Source organism: Thecamonas trahens (genome assembly GCF_000142905.1).
Source record: "Thecamonas trahens ATCC 50062 unplaced genomic scaffold supercont1.56, whole genome shotgun sequence".
NCBI classification, from domain to species: Eukaryota; order Apusomonadida; family Apusomonadidae; genus Thecamonas; species Thecamonas trahens.
In genome coordinates, this window is record NW_013657624.1 from 211132 (window position 1) to 232550 (window position 21419).

General features: G+C 63.8%; 8 protein-coding genes across 10 annotated transcripts in view; 4 read left to right on the top strand and 4 right to left on the bottom strand.

Moving 5' to 3' along the window:
• AMSG_10349 (acyl carrier protein) overlaps positions 1 to 787 on the bottom strand; it is a 1300-nt gene extending 513 nt beyond the window's left edge. Inside the window, exon 1 of the mRNA XM_013898354.1 lies at positions 602 to 787. Coding sequence (XP_013753808.1) covers positions 602 to 766 — 165 coding nt within the window. The 5' untranslated portion in view covers positions 767 to 787. The remainder of the gene's footprint in view (positions 1 to 601) is intronic.
• A 250-nt stretch (positions 788 to 1037) lies between these two features.
• On the bottom strand, positions 1038 to 1871 carry AMSG_10350 (uncharacterized protein; the record flags this gene model as incomplete). Its single annotated transcript, XM_013898355.1, has 2 exons — positions 1038 to 1339; positions 1853 to 1871. 2 exons carry the CDS (start codon positions 1869 to 1871, stop codon positions 1038 to 1040), a joined length of 321 nt encoding a protein of 106 aa, XP_013753809.1.
• A 790-nt stretch (positions 1872 to 2661) lies between these two features.
• AMSG_10351 (uncharacterized protein) lies at positions 2662 to 4730 on the top strand (the record flags this gene model as incomplete). Its single annotated transcript, XM_013898356.1, has 3 exons — positions 2662 to 2680; positions 2738 to 3446; positions 3490 to 4730. 3 exons carry the CDS (start codon positions 2662 to 2664, stop codon positions 4673 to 4675), a joined length of 1914 nt encoding a protein of 637 aa, XP_013753810.1. The 3' UTR covers positions 4676 to 4730.
• AMSG_10352 (TATA-binding protein-associated factor 172) lies at positions 4666 to 10369 on the bottom strand (the record flags this gene model as incomplete). Its single annotated transcript, XM_013898357.1, has 2 exons — positions 4666 to 10226; positions 10320 to 10369. 2 exons carry the CDS (start codon positions 10367 to 10369, stop codon positions 4682 to 4684), a joined length of 5595 nt encoding a protein of 1864 aa, XP_013753811.1. The 3' UTR covers positions 4666 to 4681.
• A 362-nt stretch (positions 10370 to 10731) lies between these two features.
• AMSG_10353 (5'-3' exoribonuclease 2) lies at positions 10732 to 14902 on the top strand. Its single transcript, XM_013898358.1, has 2 exons — positions 10732 to 10760; positions 11107 to 14902. Exons 1-2 carry the CDS (start codon positions 10754 to 10756, stop codon positions 14475 to 14477), a joined length of 3378 nt encoding a protein of 1125 aa, XP_013753812.1. The 5' UTR covers positions 10732 to 10753; the 3' UTR covers positions 14478 to 14902.
• Positions 14903 to 15112: 210 nt separating this feature from the next.
• On the top strand, positions 15113 to 18623 carry AMSG_10354 (the record flags this gene model as incomplete). 3 transcript variants are annotated; one of them, XM_013898361.1, is made up of 2 exons in its annotated part: positions 15113 to 15454; positions 15911 to 18623. In XM_013898361.1, exon 2 carries the CDS (start codon positions 16002 to 16004, stop codon positions 18591 to 18593), a length of 2592 nt encoding a protein of 863 aa, XP_013753815.1. In that variant the 5' UTR covers positions 15113 to 15454; positions 15911 to 16001. The 3 variants fall into 3 exon arrangements, with proteins under 3 accessions (XP_013753815.1, XP_013753814.1, XP_013753813.1); XM_013898360.1 differs by having other exon boundaries at positions 15167 to 15190; positions 15911 to 18593; XM_013898359.1 differs by having other exon boundaries at positions 15386 to 15735; positions 15911 to 18593.
• Positions 18624 to 18691: 68 nt separating this feature from the next.
• AMSG_10355 (uncharacterized protein) lies at positions 18692 to 19763 on the top strand (the record flags this gene model as incomplete). The annotated part of the gene is made up of 2 exons (XM_013898362.1): positions 18692 to 19701; positions 19744 to 19763. The coding sequence occupies exons 1-2, from the start codon at positions 18726 to 18728 to the stop codon at positions 19761 to 19763; spliced, it is 996 nt and encodes a 331-aa protein (XP_013753816.1). The 5' UTR covers positions 18692 to 18725.
• Positions 19323 to 21419, bottom strand: part of AMSG_10356 (phosphoacetylglucosamine mutase) — a 2569-nt gene continuing 472 nt past the window's right edge. The window contains exon 2 of the mRNA XM_013898363.1: positions 19323 to 21403. Within this exon, the coding sequence (XP_013753817.1) occupies positions 19813 to 21403 (1591 nt within the window). The 3' untranslated portion in view covers positions 19323 to 19812. The remainder of the gene's footprint in view (positions 21404 to 21419) is intronic.

Sequence of the window (21419 nt, forward strand, 5' to 3'; positions counted from 1 at the left end):
TATATATATGCAGAGATATATATATATATATATATATATATATATATATATATATATATATATATATATATATATATATATATATATATATATATATATATATATATATATATATATATATATATATATATATATATATATATATATATATATATATATATATATATATATATATATATATATATATATATATATATATATATATATATATATATATATATATATATATATATATATATATATATATATATATATATATATATATATATATATATATATATATATATATATATATATATATATATATATATATATATATATATATATATATATATATATATATATATATGGGGAGGGTGTGGGCGGGAGGTAAGATTTTGAAGCGCAGCAAGGGAGCGGAGCGGGTGTATGGACGGGAGTGTGGATAGAGAAGGGAATAATGGGGAGAGTGTACGGGAGAGTGGATAGGTGGATGTGGAGGAGAGTTGGGATGGGATTGGGGTGGGTGGTTGGTAGTGGGGATGATGTGTATGGGTAGGGGAGTCGGTGGAAGGTAAGGGGAAGGGGGGGGGAGGGGGGGGAGGGGGGGGTGTGGGCGTACCTTGCCCTCGTCGATCTTGGGCGTGTTCTTCACGACCTGAAGGACACGCTCCTCAACACCGGCACGGGTAAGGCTGGTGGCAGCACCGTAGACGGCAGGGACAGAGGAGAAGAGGTTCGTCAGCGCAGGAGTCACTGCAGTGCGAAGAGAAAGCGCACGGAACATCTGTGGGCGGGTTCAAGTCGAGTGTAGCCTTCTGAGCTGACGTCTGCTGGCTTGGGTCGCTGGGCGGGTTTTGAGCGGGTGGCGGGGGCGGGGGTGGGGGCGGGGGTGGGGGATGGGGGATGGGTGTGTCAGAGTGAGGGGAGGAGAGCGGGTGTACTTAGTCCTTGACGGCCTGGACGTTGACAATGCGCGACTGCTCCTTGGCGACTGCTCCTTGGCATCGTCCTCCTTGCCGATCTTGATGGTAAGGACGGTGACCATGCAGGCATCCTCACCGGCATCGCTGGCCGAGATCAGCGTCGAGCGAGTCCGAATCCGGGAGCGGGACGTCCTCACGCATCTCACCGTCGTTATCCATGATATCCATGAGGGCAAGGAAGTCGTCGTCGGTGATGTCGCACACGGTGTAGGTCTCGTTGGCCATGGTGAAGTACTTGAAGACCGAGTGGTGGGTGAAAATCTCCGTGAACTTGCGGTCGGTGAGGACGCACTTGCCGGTCACGAACTTCTTGGCGTGGCCGTGCTTGCCCGGACGGGAGAGCTTGACGTCAGTGATCTTGCAGACGTTCTCGCCTGTTGGTTGTCGGGTGGTTGGTTGCGTTGGTGGCATGGGCATGGCGGTGAGTGGCGGGCGGTGGACGGAGGCGAGCCATCCCACACACAGGGTTGCGGGAGAGGCGCAAGCGAGGGGGAGGCCAAGGGGGAGATAGAGGGGATATGAAGAGCGAGAAACCGGGAGGGTATAAAGCAAGTAGGCATGTAAACACTTGGCAAGTTGGCAAAGGAGTACGCATGGGTGTGCGTTGTAGAGGGCGAGAGGGGGGAGAGCAAGCGCCTCGCCAAAAAATACCAAATATCGACCGTAGGCCGCTTCTCGGCGCCAAGGGAGCGACGAAAGGAGGTACAGGTGGGGGGGACGTGGGGAGAAGCGGGAGACAAGTCAGGGGTATGACTGTGTGGATGATACCCGTGGGCATGTGGTAGGCAAGTTGGGAGCTCTGGAGAGTACGGCAGTAGCGATGGGGAGGGAAGGAAGGCGGGCGGTGGGCGGGCGGTGTGGGGAGCTTCGATGGTGCACACACACACCACAATCCAATATTGTCATTGCTGGTTGGAGGTATGGGCATTGGCGGGAGAAGGAAGGAGTGGAGAAGCAAGATAGTTGGGCGGGAGGGGAGGGGATGAGATGAAGAAGGAGCATGGGTATACGTACCCTTGATAACGCAGTACGCGTTGTTCTTCAGGTCGGGAAGTGCATCTCAATACCGGCAGCCATGGTGAACGGGGGTTGTGAAAAGTCGAGTGGTGGCCTCCCCCCGTTTCGCAGGAAGGAGACCACGCTCAACGATAATATCAACGAGAGAATCATGATGACGGGCCAAAGGGCGGCCGGCCTGCCGCCCTTGCGCTATTTTTAATCATCATTTCGTGCCTCTGCCTCTTCATCGTTTGAATTAACAAGCAATACGTCACGCAGCATCCTGTTGTAGCAAGGTGCAGCCATGACCAAGCATGGCTTGTTCCTCCCGCCATTTAGGGTGCCATTCAGAAGCGAGAGCGAGGACCAGGGCTAGAGCGAGGCCAATTCTCTTCACATCGGCTGCCTTTTTTGAGCTATTACTTTTTCACCTCCCGCATTTCCCCCTCGATGATACCATCACATGGTAGCCAGCCTGGTTTGAGTCGCTCTCACACCTGACTTTGTCATTGCAGCTGTACCGTGGGTATACGACGACGACTACGTGTGAGTGTGAGAAACTTGAGACATAAGCGTGTCTGTCATGTGTATGTGGTGGCGGTGAGTATGGTGATGGGCAGCGGTTTGGCTGAAGACGCAGACGCACCTGTGGACGACGTTGCCAGCATGTTGTTCGGGGGATGGGATGGGAAGGAGGATGGAGGAGTGCATGCAGGGTAAAGGCGATGGCGAAAAGAAGCTATTTGGTTGACTCATGTGATGGGAGAGCCCAGCTGAAGCCGACAAGGTCGCCGTGTTGCAGACCAAGCTGAAGAAGACGCTCGAGGTGGCCAAGGCAGCGGTGCAGCGCGGAAAAGATGCGCAGGCCAAGGCGAATGCCGAGGCAGAGCGGGCTGATGCTGCCGAAGGCAAGGTGGCCGAGATGGAGGCGCGGGCGGTGGCGGCCGAGAGCAAGGTGGCCGAGATGGAGGCGCGGGCGGTGGCGGCCGAGAGCAAGGCGGTGTCGGGCGTTGAGGCGGTGGAGGCTGAGCTCGAGGCGCTCAAGACAAGGTACAAGAAGGCCGAGGGCGGGCTACGGACGGCAGTGGAAAAGTACAAGGCCGAGGTGGCCAAGACTGCCGCTCTCAACTCACAGCTTGCCGAGATCCAGGCGCAAATCAGTGTGTTGGCTGGCGAAAAGAGCGAGCTGGAGGCCAAGGTTCAGGCTGCCGAGGCTCGGGCTGCCGAGGCCGCCGCCGGAGCAGGCGAGGCAAGTGAGCTCCAGGCACAGATCGCCACTCTGGCTGGCGAAAAGAGCGAGCTGGAGGCCAAGGTCCAGGCTGCCGAGGCTCGGGCTGCCGAGGCCGCCGCCGGAGCAGGCGAGGCAAGTGAGCTCCAGGCACAGATCGCCACTCTGGCTGGCGAAAAGAGCGAGCTGGAGGCCAAGGTCCAGGCTGCCGAGGCTCGGGCTGCCGAGGCCGCCGCCGGAGCAGGCGAGGCAAAGTGAGCTCCAGGCACAGATCGCCACTCTGGCTGGCGAAAAGAGCGAGCTGGAGGCCAAGGTTCAGGCTGCCGAGGCTCGGGCTGCCGAGGCCGCCGCCGGAGCAGGCGAGGCAAGTGAGCTCCAGGCACAGATCGCCACTCTGGCTGGCGAAAAGAGCGAGCTGGAGGCCAAGGTCCAGGCTGCCGAGGCTCGGGCTGCCGAGGCCGTAGCTGGGGCAGGCGAGACAAGTGAGCTCCAGGCACAGATCGCCACTCTGGCTGGCGAAAAGAGCGAGCTGGAGGCCAAGGTCCAGGCTGCCGAGGCTCGGGCTGCCGAGGCCGTAGCTGGGGCAGGCGAGGCAAGTGAGCTCCAGGCACAGATCGCCACTCTGGCTGGCGAAAAGAGCGAGCTGGAGGCCAAGGTCCAGGCTGCCGAGGCTCGGGCTGCCGAGGCCGCAGCTGGGGCAGGCGAGGCAAGTGAGCTCCAGGCACAGATCGCCACTCTGGCTGGCGAAAAGAGCGAGCTGGAGGCCCAAATCGATAACGCATCAAGTCCGACTGCGTCCAATGTCGACGTCGACGCCGTGGTCGACGAGAACAAGAGCCTAGCAGCTCGGGTGGCCGAGCTCGAGGCCGAGGTCCGCGCCTCGCGAGCTGCCAGCGACTCGGACGCACTGATCGAGAAGATGCGCGGCGAGCTCATTGAGGCCGAGGCAAAGATCAGCAAGCTGGAGCGCGAAGTGGTAACCGCCACGACTGCCGCCGTTTCTGCCGCGCCTGCTGCTCCAGCCCCCGGGCCTCCGCCGCCACCGGCAGGCGGCCCGCCACCACCGCCGCCACCACCGCCACCACCGCCGGCCGGAGGGGGGCTGCAGAAGAAGAAAGCCCGCACCATGCCTGCCGGCGGCATGGCTTCGCTGGCGGCCGCAATCCAGGGCGCGTCTCTGCGCAAGACCGACGGGCCCGGGAGCGGAGGCGGCGACGACGGCAGCGGAGGCGGCAACGGGCCGGTCGGCATGGGCGGCATCCTCGCCGCACTCAAGGGTGGCGTCAAGCTCCGCAAGGCTGCTGCCCGCCGCAAGGAGCCCGAGAACGCCAAGACCGAAAACGACGAGATCGCCAACATGGCTGCTCGCCTTGCCCAGCGCCGTGCCAAGAACCCACAAACCTGGCGCCACTCGGTCAAGATGTCGCTCTCGGAAGCCGACGAGCTCTCCAAGGCGCTCGCCGAAGAGGGCCCTTCGTCGTAGGCCGGTTTACTCTTTTGTAGGCATGCTCTCCAGAAACGCACCAAGATCAAACTGATCCTGATACTCGCCGTCGTCCCACAGCTCGCCCAACGAGTTGAGGATGGCGCCCAGCTTGCCACCCTGGCCCGACGAGCCGGCGGCCGACTCGGCGGCGGCGGCGGCGGCGGCGGATTCTGGCGCGGCCGAGCCTGCGGCGGCGCCGGATTCCGCGTCGTCGCCAAGCTCAAAGAGATCGATGAGGCGGTCCGTCGACATGGTGAGCATGGACGAGTTCTCGGACGAGACCACGGTGTTGGCCACGTTGAGCTTGAACTGCTGCAGGCCCATGATTTTGTCTTCGAGCGTGCCCTTGGCAATGAGCCGGTAGACGTTGACGACCCGCTTCTGCCCGAGCCGGTGGGCCCGATCCATGGCCTGCAGGTCCTTCATCGGGTTCCAGTCGTGGTCCATAAACACCACCGTGTCGGCGCCGGTCAGGTTGAGCCCGAGCCCGCCGACCGAGGTCGTGAGGAGGAGTACGTCGATGGTCGGGTCCGAGTTGAACTTGTTGACCACGGCCTGTCGCTTCGACGACGCCACCGAGCCATCGAGCCGCATGTACGTCACGCCCGGAAGCACGCTCTCAAACACGTCGCTCTCGATAAGGTCCAGCAGCGCCTTGGACTGCGCGAAAATGAGGACGCGATGCCCGCCGCCGCCTGTCCGCGTCTCCGGTGCGCCGGTGATCCCGCACTGCTCCAGCAGTTCGGCAAGGACCTTGAGCTTGGGAGCCTGTGCCAGCGTGTGCAGCGCCTTGTCTGGCTGCGCGTACCGTCCCATGACCTCGGCATACATGCCGTGCGACGGCGTGAGCGCAAGCGTCGGATGGTTGATCACCTTGCGCAAGTACTGGAGCGTTCGGAAGATGTGGACCTTGGACGACGCGCCCTTGCCGCCAAGCCCGACCTCGTCGACCGCTGCGTACAGCTCGCGTTGCAGCGGCGAGAGCGTGCAGTACACGTCCTGGATGATCTTGGGCGGCAGGTCGTCGAGTACCTCCTCCTTCAGCCGCCGCATGAGGAACGGGAGAACCTGCCGGTGGAGCGCCTCGAGCGCCAGCGCCCCGGCCTCCTGCTCGGCCTCGGAGCACTTGGCGTCGCGCGACGCCACAATCGGCTTGCCGTACACAGCCTGGAACCGCCCCTCGCTCCAGAGAAAGCCCGGCATGAGAAAATCAAAGAGCGACCAGAGCTCCAGCACGTTGTTCTGGATCGGCGTGCCAGAAAGAATGAGCCGGTGCGAGGCAGGCACTCGCTTCACCGCCTGCGCCACAAGCGACTTGGGGTTCTTGATCACGTGGCCCTCGTCAAGGACGCAGTACCCGAACGGGAGCTGCGAGAGGAGCTCCACGTCGTTGCGCATCACCTCGTATGAGCACACAACCACCGGCAGCGCCTGCGACGGCCGCTGCTCCCGTGGCGCCCACGCGAGCGGTGGCGGCGGTGGCGGCGGCAGCGCACCCACAGCAGGCTCGCCCTTGCCACCCTTGGCGCCCTTGGCGCTCTTGCCTGCCTTCCGCACTGCCTTGATCCACGCTGCGTAGGCATCGACACCGGTGACCCAGCCGCGGAGCGCTTCCAGCCGCTTCTTGGGCGGCCCACGGAAAGCGATCGGGCAGAGAATGCCATCGGGCACAAACTTGGTCATCTCCATGGCCCAGTGCTCGACGAGCGTCGTCGGCGCGACAACCAGGGTCGGCAGGCCGAGTGAGGCCGGCGTGGCGTGTGGCGCGGCTGCAGCCTCCACCGCCGACGCCGCCACAATGGCAATGGTCTGCAGCGTCTTACCGAGGCCCATGTCGTCGCAGAGGACGCCATGGAGGGCGTACTTGCGGAGAAAGGCGAGCCAGTTGAGCCCGTCCTGCTGGTACGAGCGGAGTGTGATGCCACCCTTGAGCGTAAACGGGAGCTCGTACGGCTCGAGCTTGGTCGGATCGAGAAGCTGGTCGAGGAACGACCGCTTGGCGCTCCGCTGGGCAACAAGCTCGGCCGACATGCCCGCGGGCGACGGCGCGCCCGCCTCGAGCGGCATGAGCTTGATGAGCGAGCCAAAGGTGTTGGCCATGGCGGTGCGGACGGCGGCAACAGGATCCGACATCCGCCCGAGCACCGGCACAATGATAAAGACGAGATACGGGAGCACATCGTCGCCGAGCGCGTCGACAAGCGCGTCGACGGCTGCTGCCGCGCCCAGCCGCCGCAACGGCGACGTGCCGTCGTCGAGGAGCGGAAGGACAGAGGAGATGACGGTCTGCATGACGGTCAGCGTAAAGCTGCCAGCAAGCGCGGCAAGTGCGCGTGACGCGCCGTGGCGGACAGCCGCGTTGGCGACGACCAGGCATGCAAAGACACCCGGGAGCAGGCTTGCCACCTTGGCCTCGACCTCTGGCGAGACCGCAAGCTTCGGCGCAAGCGTGGCAAGAAGTGCAAGGGCGCGGACGGCGGCCTGCGGCTCGGTCGCCGGCGACGCGAGGCCAGCGGCTAGGATCTTGGTTTCGAGGTGTGGGAGGAGCGAGAAGAGCGAGGCGCCAAGCGAGTCTGCGAGTGCGTGGAAAAAGGCGGCGGCACCGATGGCAGCGCGAGCGGCACGGTCGGCGTCGGCACCGATCAGCTTGGGCGGATTAAGCTCCGCAAGGTTGGCCGGGAGCAGAGCCGGCTCGCGGTCTGTGCCGGCGAGAGCCTCAGGCCAGTCGGCGGCAGCGACGGTCGCCGGGTCGCCAACCAACGCGTTGAGCATCGAGCCGCAGATCTTATTGGCGGGGCCCTTGGGCAGCCGCGGGAGGACAGCCTCGACTAGGGCAACGAGGTGGGCGGCAGCGTCGGCCTGCAGCAGGGGCACATCGAGCTTCTTGACGGCGGCGACAAGTGCCTTGACCAGCGGGTTGAGCTTGGGCGGAAAGTGGGCAAGTGCGACAGCAGCGCCGGCAGCGGTCGCCTGTACGCACAGGTGGAACTTGTCCTGCAAGCTCTGGAGGAAGCCGATGGTCTCGAGGAGCTGGTCCTGGGCAGCGGTGCGGGCGGCAGCGGCGTCGCCGGTCCGTGTCAGCGGCATGTCCCGGTCCATGGCGGCAAACGCGGTGGTGGCAACGTAGGCGGCGGCGGCGAGGACGTCAGTCTCGGCCGATGGCGCACCGGCGAGCGCTTGTGTTGCCTTGGTCTGCGGGAGGCCGTGCGAGGTGAAGAGACTCACCAGGTTGCCCATCTGGGCGCGAAGCCTCTCGAGGAGGAGCATGAGCTCACCGTAGAGGGGAACAGCGCTCGCTTTGGTCCCGAGGCAGGCGAGGACAGCATCGAGGAGCGGCGAGCGGAGATCGGGGGTGTTCGGGGCCCAGCGGGCCAGGATCAGAGCACCGGCCTGGCGCTCAACCGAGAGCTGCGAGGCAAGAAGCGACGAGAGGAGCGAGACAAACGGATTGGCCTCGGTTGGAAGCGCGGCGGCGTACGCGGCGGCAAGGAGGCCGAGCGCAGCCGACCCGTTTAGCCGCATCCGCACGCCGGCAGTCCGCGACGAGATGCCGTAGACTGAGGAGAGCGCCGGATCGGCAGCGAGGCCGGAGGCCGGCTGTGTAGAGGGCGGCGCTGGCGCGGGAGCATTGCTCGACGAGGCCACCTCCATGGGCTGCGGCTTGGCACCCTCGCGAGTCGCCTTGGCAGTCGACCGAAGGCGGGCCGAGTGCTGCGGGATAAGGAGGAGCGAGGCGTCGAGCTGGGTGCCCGACGGCGTGACAAGCAGCTTTGTCCACGCCAGCAGGTGCGGCGAGGTGACCGAGACGATAAAGGCGGCCGAGTCGTCGAGGGCGAGGAGAGCGGACCACAGTTTGCGCGAGGCGGCGACGAGCGACGGCTTTGTCTCGAGAAGCATGTTCTGGAAGAGGAGGCGGAAGAGCGGACCCATGCAGGTCTCTGCGGAGAGCCATGCGCCGGACGAGCGAGAGAGGAGGGTGGAGAGGGTGGTGAGGGTGGCGGTGCGGACGGCGGCGTCGTTGTGGCGGAGAAAGGGGAAGAGGCGCGGGATGAGGTGCGCGAGGCGGGCCGGCGGCGCGCCATGGAGCATGTGGCTCGACTCGGCCGAGCCGGCGGCGGCAATGTCCGCGGCCGCGGCTGCGGCCGGATCGGCGGTCTCGTCGTAGTTGTACAGCTTAAAGTCCGAGTCAGGCGGGGCAGCGGCGTAGGTGGCAGCGAGGAGCTCGAGCGAGGCCGCGGTGGAGACGGTGAGGTCGTCGAGGTAGAGAAGGGCGTCCCAGAGGACGGAGAGGAGAGGGCCGACGAGGCGCGGGAAGGCGTCGACGATGTGGGAGGCGAGCGGGGCGAGGGTCTGCGCCGCGACAGCGCGGACGTCGTCTTCGCCATCGGAGAGATGGCGCATGACCGGGCGGAGGATGAGCGGAAGCCAGGCGGCGACGAGGTCCATGCGAACGAGGACGACGTACTTGATGCCGAGGAGGCCGCCGTGGCGGACTTGCCAGTGCGGATGGTCGAGGAGGGCGAGGAGGGCCGAGACAAAGCGCGGGACGTTGTCGTCGACCATGTGGGCGACAAGAGCACCCATGGTCTGAGCCACGGTCTCACGGACGGGAGCGACGACGAGGCCAGAGACGTAGTCGCCGAAACGGTCGAGGAGGAGGACGCAGAAGAGGCGGAGAGCGGTGTCTTCGACCCATGCGGCATGGAGGGCTGCGTTTGCAGCCGGGCTCACGCCGTTGTGCATGCCCGCCGTAGCGGCATGGTGCTTGAGGATGTCGCGGAGGGCGGCGGCGGCGCCATGGCGCGTCTCCCAGCGGTCGTTGAAGATGTCGTAGAGGAGCTCGTCGGTGAGCGGCTCAAACGGCCACTCGGGCGTGGCGTATTGTTCCCACTCTGTGGCGGCCGGGTCGTCGTCATCAACAGCCTCGACCACGATCTTGTTGCCTGCTACAGCGCGTTTGCGGGCGAGCTTCTTGGTCTTTTTTGTCGGCGGAGCCATGACCGACGAGACGGCGCCGGTCTCGCGGGCGCGCTTGCGGCGGGCGTCGCGCTTGAGCTGGTTCCGCTCGCGGGCCGAGAGCCCATCGAGGTCGGCGATGACCTCTTCGGCGGCCGGGGCGGAGCTGGCCGAGGAGCCCGCCGGCTGCGTCGTCGCCTTCATCTCCAGATCGTCGTCGGCAATCATGTCTGCGAACATGTCGCCGCCGATGGTGCTATCGCCGAGGCCGAGACGCATGTTGAGCGCCTCCCGGGCGGCAGCGAGCCGGGTGGCGCGATTGGCAGAGAGCGAGCGGGGGTCGAGGTCGTACTCTTGCCCGGCCGAGCCGGCAAGCGGGCGGGCGTTGGCGAGGACGGCGTCAATATCAAACGAGTCAAAGGAGAGCAGGCGCGAGTCGGCGGAAGGGCGATCTTCGACCGACGACGAGGAAGCGCCGGCAGCCGACGGCGGAATGATGACCGGGTTCCACGGCGGAGTAGCCTCAGCCAGGGCACCCATGGCAGCACCAGCTGCCGTCCGTGTCTCCCACTCTGGCGATGTGAGGAGCGGTCTCACCTTTGCCACTAGAGGGAACAGATGAGAGGCATTGGCTTTGACCAGAGAGCCCAATTGGGACGCTGCCGCCTTTCGTGTTGCCGTAGACGAGCCTGTGGTGAGAAGGGTGAGCAGTCGGTCGAGATGGGTCTCTGCCATGGCTTGTTGTCCACGATGTTGATGGTTGTGGTTGTGATTGTGGTGGTTGTGGTGGTTGTCGTCAACTCTGTGTCACTCGGGTGGGTGGCTGTGGTGGCTATGGTTGTACTTGTGCACACAGTGGTGGTGTGTACAGTTGTTGTTGTTGTGGTGCGTATGGTAGTTGTGGTGGTGTGTATGGTTGTGGTGGTGTGTGTGTGGTGGTGACGGTGGCTGTGGCTGTGGTGGTGGCTGTGGTGGTGGTGGTGTCAGTATCCGTCCGAGTTGGTCTCCTTACTCTGTGACATGGTCGCTCGCCTCTACTTGGCCTGCGTAGCCAATGAGCTGACATGACGGACATCGAATCTGACACTCTCGACTCTTGAACGTAGTTGTTGGAGAACAATGGGAGGTAAGTATATGCCTGCTCCTGTGCTTGATGTGGTGCCTGTTATGGCTGTGGTGGCCATGAGCGTGGTTGTGGTAAAGGGGCGGGGAGAGGGGGGGAGTGCAAGAGGATGGATGACATGCGGGTTGGGCTGGTGCCCGAGCTCGACTGGAGCGAGCAAGTCGGACAAGCCGGGCGGGATGGGCAAGCTGTGATATGATGTGATATGGTGTGGTGTGATGTGGTGCGTCTTGTACTCATGGTGATGGTGATGATGACGATTATGACGATGGTGACCATGATGATGACCTTGATGATGACGATGTTGATGACGATGTTGACGATGATGATGACATCCGTCCCGTGACAGTGCCTGCTCTGTTCAGATACCTCTCCAAGAGGTACCCACGGATTGTGGTGGATGTCAAGGAGGATGTGCCGGATGAGGGCAAGGATGAGGTGGATACGTCCAAGGCCAACCCAAACGGAATGGAGTTTGACTGTCTTTACCTCGACATGAACGGCATCATCCATCCGGCGTCGCACCCCGAGGACAAGCCGGCGCCGTCAACCGAGGACGACATGTATCTGGCCATCTTCGAGTACATCGACAAGGTCTTTGCCTGTGTCCGGCCACGGAAGATTCTGTACATGGCCATCGATGGCGTTGCGCCACGGGCCAAGATGAACCAGCAGCGCGCGCGCCGGTTCCGCGCGGCACAGGAGCGCGAGATGCGGGCTGCGGCCGAGGTCCAACTCCGCGAGGAGTGGCTGCGGCTCGGGCGCGAGGTGCCGGAGGAGACCGAAGGCGGCTTTGACTCGAACGTCATCACCCCGGGCACGCCGTTCATGGCGAAGCTCTCCGTCTACCTCCGTTGGTACATCTCGCTCAAGCTCTCGACCGACCCGGGCTGGGCTGGCATTGAGGTCATTCTCTCGGACGCGCAAGTGCCTGGCGAGGGTGAGCACAAGATCATGGAGTTTATCCGGGTCCAGCGGGCGCTACCCGGGTACGACGCCAACCAGCGTCACGTCATTCACGGCCTCGACGCCGACCTCATCATGCTCGCACTCGCCACCCACGAGCCCCACTTTTACATCCTCCGCGAGCGCATCATCTTTGGCCCGCCACTCATCTGCAAGGTGTGCGGCCAGCCTGGGCACGCCGAAGACAAGTGTAAGTTTGCGTCGGCCGAGGCCAAGGCCGCGCTGGCCGGCGAGCGCAAGGAGACGAGCGCAGCAACGCCGTTCCAGTTCCTCCGCATCCCGGTCCTCCGCGAGTACCTCGCCAAAGAGTTTGAGGGCCCCCACTACTCGGTTGCCGGAGGCATGGACCTTGAGCGCATCATCGACGACTATGTGTTTCTCTGCTTTCTCGTGGGTAACGACTTTCTCCCGCACCTCCCCTCGCTCGACATTCGCGAGGGCGCCATTGACCGACTCATGGAGCTGTACAAGTCGCTCTTCCCCACCATGGGTGGGTACATTACCGAGAACGGGCGTCTGATCTGGCCGCGGGCGCAGGCGGTGCTCGCGGCGCTCGCAGTCGACGAAGAGTCGATCTTTGTCGAACGGGCGGCCGATGCAGCCAAGCGCGACGCTCGCGACGAGCAGCGGACGGCTGAGATTGCGTCGCGGGCGGCTGAGCGCGAGCACTGGAACCTCGTGCGCCGGTACGCCACTCACGTTCCGCGTGCGCCCAGCGATGTCAAGGCCATCGAGGACGCGCTGGCGGCCGGCAAGACGTCGTCGGCAACGGCGCGGCAGGCGATGGCGGGCGGCGGTGCCCGCGAGGCGTCGCAGTACTCGGCCGAGGATCTCGCGGCGATGCTGACGCTGTCGGCATCGGAGCCACGGCGCGAGCTAGCGGCGCGGACGCCGATCCGCGACGCCGACCTCCTCGCCCTCTACGACGGCATCCGGCAGGTCGCCTCGGGCCCGCCGGGCTCGGTCAAGGTATTCTCAGAGCTATCGGGCTTTTACCGCGCCAAGGGCCACGCGTACGCAGAGACGCTCGGCCTCGAGCACGACACGCTTGGCGGGCACCCGCACCAGGCGCTGCGCGTGACCAAGACTGGCAGCAAGCCTATCGACGACGCCACAGCCTTTGCTGCCGACCTCAAGAGCGCGGTCAAGAGCGCGGCAACCGTCTCTGACGCCGACGCCGAGAACAAGACGCGTCTCGGTGACTTTGGATGGCGCGAGCGGTACTACGAGCTCAAGTTTGGCAGCGCCGGAACCGATGTGAGTGTGGTGGCACACGCGTACGTGGAGGGCCTCGCCTGGGTCCTGCAGTACTACTACTCGGGCGTGCCGTCGTGGAACTGGTACTACCCTTATCACTATGCGCCGTTTGCGACCGATCTCGCGTCACTCGAGACGTTTGAGGCCAAGTTTGAGCTCGGCAAGCCATTCAAGCCGTTCCAGCAGCTGATGGCAGTCTTCCCAGCTGCATCCGGACACGCCATTCCGGCGCCGTTCCGCGCGCTCATGACTGCTGACGACTCGCCGATCCGCGACTTTTACCCGCTCGACTTTGGCCTCGACATGGAGGGCAAGCGCTACGCATGGCAGGCCGTAGTCCTCCTCCCGTTCATCGATGAAGCACGGCTGCTGGCGGCGCTCGAGCCGCTGGAGGCCGAGCTCACGCCCGAGGAGCGAGCTCGCTCGCTGCCGGGCCTCACGTACTACGCGGTCCGGGCTGACGCTTCGGTGGCCCAGACGCTCGAGCTCTCAGAGTTTGCCGCGAGTGCCGATGCTGCCGCGCCTCAAGCCAACAGCGGGAAGCAAAAGCCTGGATGGGCGCTAGCACTCGTCGCGGCGGGCTGTAAGGAGTGGCCTGGCGCCATGGCTGGCTTTGTCTGGCCGTGCGGCGCAACCCGCCGGCCGGCCTCTATTTATCCTGCCGAGCCGTTCAGCGGGCGCGACCCGTCAAAGTACTCGATGATCCCGTTCGACAACAATGCACTGATCCTCGCGTACGGCCTCCCGCCCAAGCGGGCCCACCGACCGTTTCTCATCCCGGGCGCCCAGCGGCCCAAGCCGATCCTGCGCGCACACGACCGCCCGGTCCGCGGGCGCGGACGCGGACGCGGGCGCGGGCGCGGGCGCGGGCGCGGGCGCGGACGCGGGCGTGGACGTGGGCGTGACTACTCGCGCGGCTATCAGCAGCCCGGGCGCGGGGGCTACTCGCGGGTGCCGCAACGCGACCAGCCGCGTGGCTTCCAGGCTGCGCCAAGCCTCATGCCACACGTCCACGGCCATCTGCCTGCGCGCCGGATCATGCCGACCGCGCACTGGACACCAAACCCATTCCCGCACCCGGGCCCTGCTCCGTGGGCGGGCGGCGGCGCAAGCGGCGGCGCGGCCAGCAGTCACAACGGCAGCAACGTGTCGCGGCCGCCCCTCCCTGCTGCGCCGCAGGAATGGGTCCCGCCGCGGGCACCGGGCGCGCCACCGGCGCCGCAGCGGCCTGGCGGCCCCGCTTCGTTTGGCGGGATGTACGCGCCGCCGCCGGCATCGTCTGCGCCAGCACCGCCGTCGCGCAAGCGGCATTGGCGTCCGCAGTCGGGTGACACATCAGCTGGGCGCGGAGGGCAGAACAGCGGCGGGCGCGGCGGTCGGCGCGGCGGCGGACGCGGTGGTGGGCGCGGTGGAAACCGGTCGGCAGCGGCATCGATCCGCGAAATGCTGCGCAAGAAGCGCAAGGGTCTCGATGGCGACTTTATTGTCCCACAGTAGCTCGTGTTTCAAGCGTTTACGCCCAGTCTCTGCCTCTGCGCTCGGGCACATGTCTGTGAGCCGTGGATGCGGGGGATTGTTGTCGACTATGCAGCACAGCGATTGGCAATTTCATAGCCAGCAACCTTCATGAAGACTCGCCGGCAGGGACTGCCCTGCGGAGCCGCAGCAAGAGTTGATAATGCCGTTTGCGGGCCGTTTGCGTGGCTCGCAGTGATGCTTGTCGGGTAGCCGTGCCTCTAAGGCGCTGCGGCTGGTGGCGACTAATGTGTCGGTGACAGGCAGCGCCACACGTGTGTGCGTCGGATGCTCGCGTTTCCACTACGTTTGACATGGCTGGACAAACGTCACGCGGTGCATTGGTAGCTCAGCGAAGCTGGCTGATGCCGGAGGGAGTGTCGCTGTAAAGGCTAGATGCTTGCGGATGGGGCGAGAAGCTGTTGTACGGTTGTTGGGGCGCTTTCTGTCGGCAGTGCAGGCGTACGGGGAGATGCGGGATGTTTCATGGCTGGTTCAGGTGGTTATTTGCCGGAGTGAGTGTCTGCGCGGGTTGTTGCCAATCACTTCTAATTGGAGGTACCTCGGTGGATTTTTCGCCGACCTTGACCAGACGAAACAGAAATCCCGCATTGTGCGACACCCCACTCTGCCGACTCGTGAGGCCCCTTCTGGAGCTAGCAGGTATTTTTCTGTCCCTCCAAGGTCACCAACAGGTATGTTGATACGTATGGTAGTTGGCGCGCGTTATGGTGTTCGTATGGTAAATACTTAGTCCTATGTAGCTCCCCCTCCCCCCTAGGGAACACCGTTGGGTTGGGCCGACTTTTGGTCAGCGGTCAAAAAATGCCCGCATCAGTCGTTCGTCTGGTCTCCGTTGCCAGCCTCATCCCCTGAAAAATGTTCCATGAAAAAACGGCAAAGGTTGATCGAGATCTATCCAGCTTGCCACCACTCGACTTCATTCAGTGCATCGTACGGTATGTGAGTTGGCCAGCCAACGCATCCGCAATTGGGCAATGTGCGGCCATGCCATGCCTACCATGGTGAATGATGTGTGTGTGGGGAGGAAGGGGGGGTTCTTTGGGATGCCTTCGGCATGGTGTGTCGGTTCCGGCCCCCTTTGTCATCCCCGTGGGCGTGTGTATGTGGCAGCTGACGAGGTCCGCGACTTGGCTTCGCTGTCACTACGTAGACTCTGGTCAACCGAAGCTTTTTTCGCTCGGCTTCGTGAAGGCTGGTGCTTTGAGGCAATTTGCACGTACGTTTGGCATGGTTGGCATCATCCCACGCGAGCGTTTGTTTTTTGTTATTGAGTTGACCAGGTGCGGAGAAGGGGCGGGGGGCAGTGGTCGACGACCCACAGAACGTTGCCCACCTCCTATCCTCTTGCCCCCCTTACACCTCACTTACATCCCCATCCTCCACAAGTATAGCATCTTGACAACATCCCCGGCGTCTTGCTTCCCTGGAATTGACCCAGTCGTTACCTAGTTTCAACCAATCCAAGCCGATACCTCTGCTGACATGCCGAATCGCAAGCGTGTCTCGCAGGCGTGCGATTTTTGCAGAACAAACAAGCGTCGCTGCTCCGGCTGGCCGCCATGCACGCAATGCGTCCGCCGCAAGCGCGAGTGCACCTTTGAGATGGACCGCATCCGGCGGCCGGCAGTGAAGCCCGGCTCGGTGCCCATCGAAGAGGTCGACCGTATTGCCACCGAGCGCCGGAATGCGGCCAAGGAGGCCAAACGCCGTAAGTCATCTGCCTCAAAGAACAGTTCGGGCTGCCCGAAGCCGTCGACCGGGTCAGGCTCGGGATCAGCGCCGACGACTGCGAGTGGCGCGACTGTCCCGCAGGCGAGTGAGATGCCAACGCCGGTCATGGCCGCTACCTCCGGGTTCGTCGGTGGCTACTCGCCCGGCAGTTTTTCGTCGTCTGCGGCGTCATCGGTGCAGCCGATGCCTGGGCTGTACGCCGGCGCACCGCTAGCTGGGGCTCCACCGGTGACCTACTCGCGGGTGATGGCGACGGAGATTCCGACGGTGCCGTCGCCGCTGGTGGCGGACCCGCCACTGGCCGGCCGGGTGGCTAACCGGGTCGGCGGCCTCCAGCTCGACTTGCTTAATGTGGTGGCCAACGGTCTTCCGCCGGGCCTCGACACCTGGTCGCCGCTTCCGAACCTCCTCACGCTCTCAAACATGACCGAGACTGAGCTCTTTGGGCCGGCCGAGGTGCCTGCGGCCGGCGCCGAGGCCGGCGACGCCTCTGCGGCGAACAGCAAGCGGCGGCGCGACGATGACGGCGAAGGCCACCTCGGCGCAACCGATGCGTCGCGGCCGCGCAAGATGGCGCGGCCGCTGCAGGCGCCGTCTGGCTCTGTCTCGCCGTCGCCAATCGGCATGGTGAAGCTTCCGCCCGGCCCGCCGCTCCCGGCGATTTTCCAGACGACCGAGTCGAAGCAGGTGCTTGCGCTCCTCGTGGAGACGTACTTTACGTACATCAATGCGATTCCCGGCCTTGTGGTGCGGCGGAGCGAGTTTGAGGCGCTTGCGGCCGGTGGCACGCCCCCGAAGCTCAGCATTGCCGTCCACGTCCAGTTCTACGTGGCGATGGCGCTTGCGGCGTCGGGACTCAAGCACGCGGTGATGGCGGCGCAGCTGATGCAGCGCGCGTCTGAGCTTGTGCCGCAGCTCGCGGGTGCGCGCGATGTCGACACGGCCGTCGCCCACACGCTGCTCTTCCTCTCGTACATGGGGGTGAACAACGAGCTGGCGGGCACGTTCCTCTCGGCAGCGCACACGGTGGTGAGCGCGCTTGTCGACCGCAGCTCCGTTGTGGCGGCTTGTGGCGACTCTGTGGAGCTCGACGCGCTCCTGACCAAGTTTTCCACAGGCATGGTCCTCTCGTCGGCTCACCAAGAGCAGGCGCGGTTTGTGATGGCCAACCTCTTTGCACTTGTGCACGCGGACACGCTGGCCAAGATCGAGTCGACTGACGCTGACGCACTGTTTTCGATTGGAGAGGCCAAGCTCCGCGAGCACTGCCCCGAGTCGGCGAGCGTGCGCGGGTACCGGCCGCTCTCACGCGAGATCGCCACGCTCCTTCTCTCGGCCATTCCGACGGACAAGCTCTTCTCGATGGTCTCGATGCTCCTCGACTCACCAGGGCTGACCGAGGTCGAGCGCGGGTACCTGGCTGTGGTCCGTGCGGCGGTCGACACCTCGGTGATTGTGCTCGACCAGTGGGACCCGGCGTTTTCGTCACTCCCCGAGCTCCGCGCGCTCCTCAGCTCGTTCACCACGACGCACCCAGTCGGCTCGTCGCCGGCCGAGGTCGAGTCCCGCAAGCGTGCGCTCGCCGACGCGGCGCCGCTCCTGGACCGTATGCTCGCGCGGCTGATGGCCATCCGTACGCTCTTCCTCCGTGACGTGGCGGCCGGAGTGCCCAACCCCGACCTCGCTTTTGGTCCGCTCACCCTCCTCGTCCTCGCCACCGTCTCGACGTTCATCGGCTTTCTTCACGGTATTGGTGGCAACCAGGAGAGCATGAACAAGATGTGCCGGTCGGCGGTCGAGTACATCGAGCTCGTGCCGCCGTTGGGCGCACGGCTGCTGCACTCGACGGCGCTGCCGGCGGTGCCAACGCTTGTCACGCTGGCGTTTGTCTTTTTCCGCGCTGGCGACAGTGCGGCGCTCGCGCGATCGACAGTGCTCCTCTCGGCACTGGCGCGCTCGTCGCGTGTTGCCGCTGCCGCCCTAGCGCTCATCGAGTCATTGACCGACCCGATTCAGCAAGTCGCAGCTATGACCGGCACCTCGGCACAACAACTATTGGCGCAGCAGCAGCTCGCGAACGGCATCGGCACCAAGAACGCCCAGCACCAGGCCCGTAACGCTCTTCTCAACCGCAAGTTTGGCGTCCAGCAGAGTCATCCATCTGGCCGCGTCGACTCGTCGCCGCAGCCGGGCGACGTTGACACGCTCGGCAACCCTGGCCTTGGCCTCGGCACGCTCAACGTTCGCACGGCAGACTTTCTCTCGGCCGCCCTCAAGACGCCCAAGACTACACCCGGCACCGACTACAATCCCGCAGACATGCTCGCTTCCATGGATCTTTAATCTATAATGAAACACAATCACACGCTGAGAGCGCTTGCTGGCGGTGGTGTGGCGGGTGGCGGGGAGTCTCGTCCGAACACGCCACACACGAAACACAGCGAGCGAGGCAAGGGCGGAAGCCAAGTTGGAAGCATGGCAGAGACGACGGGACGAGTCGGCGACCCACGACCTGCGCTCAACACGACAGGCCGCAGCTTTGAGGGTGTCGGCGAGGTGTGGATCCCTGTCTCGCAAGCAAAGGGCGAGCTGGCGTGGCGGGAGGAGCTCGTCTCGGGCCTCATCGTTGAATCGCGCATCGAAGCCAAAGTGGCGGCATCGGCTGCAGCAGCCGGTCACGGCGTCTCGGCGCCGCCGCTCATCTTTTTTACTCGGCAGTGGTTCGAGTATGGCCTGGCTCTGACCCAAGATCGCGACGGGACGGACTCTGGCTTGGGCTCCGACATCGGCCGACCGACAGGTCTGGTCGAGGCGATGGCTAGTGAGACCGAGGACTTTGTTGCCTTTGTGGACGCGGTGATCAATGTGCTCGAAGTCGATCTGGGCCTTGTTGACTACCACTGGCAGCTGTTGCTGTTCAAGCATGCTGTGCGGGGCAAGAAGTCGCCCATCCGTGCGCACGGCGTTCGAGTGTACTACGGCAACGTCGACCGCGACGGCCCATACAACTCGGGCCTCACCTGCCTCTCGTGCGAGACCGCGAGTGTCGAGGCGAGGCAGTCATTTGTGACCGACAACGAGGAGGCGTGCATGTGGCTGGACGCAAAAGGCCGGCCGATGTGGGTGGTGACGCCGCGGCGGCACGTCGACGCGCTCTCCGAGTGCACGGCAGCCGAAAAGATGGCGATATTTCAGCTGGCGGCGACAGGGCTTGGCGCGTCAGTGGCGGCCGCCATGGCCAAGGAGCCGGCCGGTTTTCGGTTCTCGACGCTCAAACTCAACCACGGAACGTACCGCAATTGGGAGCACCTCCACCTCAAGATCTCGCTCCACGGCTCAAACTGGCGGCAGGTGGCGGAGGCGGTGGCAGCGAGCCTCCCCGGCGAGCGCACTGATCTCCTCGACCGACTCGACACGCTGCGGGCCGAGGCGGCGGCGCGCAAGGCGGCGCGTAAGGCACGAGGGGAGAGCGGCAGTAGCGGGCGTGGAGGAGGCAAGGGCTGGAAACGGTGATGGAGCAAGGAGTTGCAGCCAAGCCAGCAGAGGCGATACTTTGATGGAGCTAAAACGAGGTGACGAGCTCGCCGACGCCGTCGGCGGTGTCATAGACGAGCTTTGCGACAGCGAGGGCGAGAGCGTCTGCGGCGTCCTGCGACGAGGCCTCGGCGTAGACGCGGACGACGTCCTCTGTGCCCGAGGGGCGGACAAAGGCGCGACCGGCATCGACAGGAGCAACGAGAGCGTCTATGGCATCCTGCATACCTGTCGGCTCGACAAGCTGCTGGTCGGCGTTGGTGGTGGTAAAGACGGTGCGGTCGGCGACGGCGACCTTGGTCAGCCGGTTCGGGTGCTCGGTGTAGAGGGCGGCCCAGTCTGCCACCGAGAGGCGGCGGATGCGGAGGATGGCCTCGATGAAGAGCATGTCCGAGATGGCGTCGCCAACGGCCTGGTTGACGACGGCGGGGAGGAGGCCGAGCTGTGTGGCGGCGGCGGCAGCCGGCGGGGCGGTGGCAAGGTCCGGGTTCGCCGCCACACGGGCGAGCGTCTCGACGTACTTGGGCGAGAAGACGACGGTGCCGTGGCCGTTGGCCTCAAAGTAGACGCCGATGTCGTAGGCCAGAGCGGCGTGATGCAGATGCTTGACGCCGGTCTTGGTAAACTCGACGGTAGCGCCGAGCTCATTGCGGAGGTAGGTGGTGGAGGCACCATTGGCGTAGGCGGTCTGGATGACGGCGAGCGAGAGCTCGTCGGCGGCGACGAGGCCGGCGTCGACGAGGACCTGCAGCGTCGATGAGATGTAGTCGGCCATGAGCGAGGCCAGCTTGTCGCCGTCGAGGAGGACAAAGCCCGCGGACGGCGAGTTGAAAAAGTAGACGACGCGGTCAGCGTCTCCGTCAAAGGCGGCGCAGCGATCGGCTGTCTCGGCGAGTACCGGCGGCGGCATCTGGTTCGACTTGACATAGTCGGCGCCGGCCTCATGATTGAGAATGTTCACCTCGGGGTCGCTGCCGTCGTTGACGATGGAGGCGTGTAGGGCAAAGTCGGGCCCAGCGGCGGCGAGGAGCGCGGCGAGCGCGGGCGCGCCGACGCCGTTGGCGCCGTCGACAAAGAGCTTACCGGCGTCAAACTCGCCGTTCCCGGCGCCACCGGCCTCCAGCAGCTGAGTATAGGCGGCGATGAGCTTGTTGTTGTAGCCGTCAAGAGTGGCGATGCCAAACTGAGGCTCGTTGCTGGCCTTGACCAGATAGTGGAGCTGAGGGGTGGAGACAAGGCCGACAGGGATGGCGTCGACGGCAGGGAGGACTGCGAGGCCAGCCTCGAGGGCGGCAACAAGCCGGTTGGCCGAGGGGCGGGTGTCGTGGCCGTAGCGGACAGCAGCCGGGGCATCGGGCGCTACGCTTGCGGCAGCGAGAGCGGCCGCAGCAAGCTCGGCCAGCTCATCGACCGTCGACGCGTTGGCCATGGCGACAGCGATCTTCTCGTATTCGGGCACAAGCATGTCGCCCGACGGCTCGACAAGCTTAACCCCATTGTCCGGTACGGGGTTGTGCGAGGCTGTAACCATGACGCCGACACACGCACCGCCGAGCGCCTTGGAGCGGATGGCAGCGAGGATGCCGACCTTGAACATGACCGAGTCGAGGAGGTCCGCGCTGTAGTGGGGGGCCT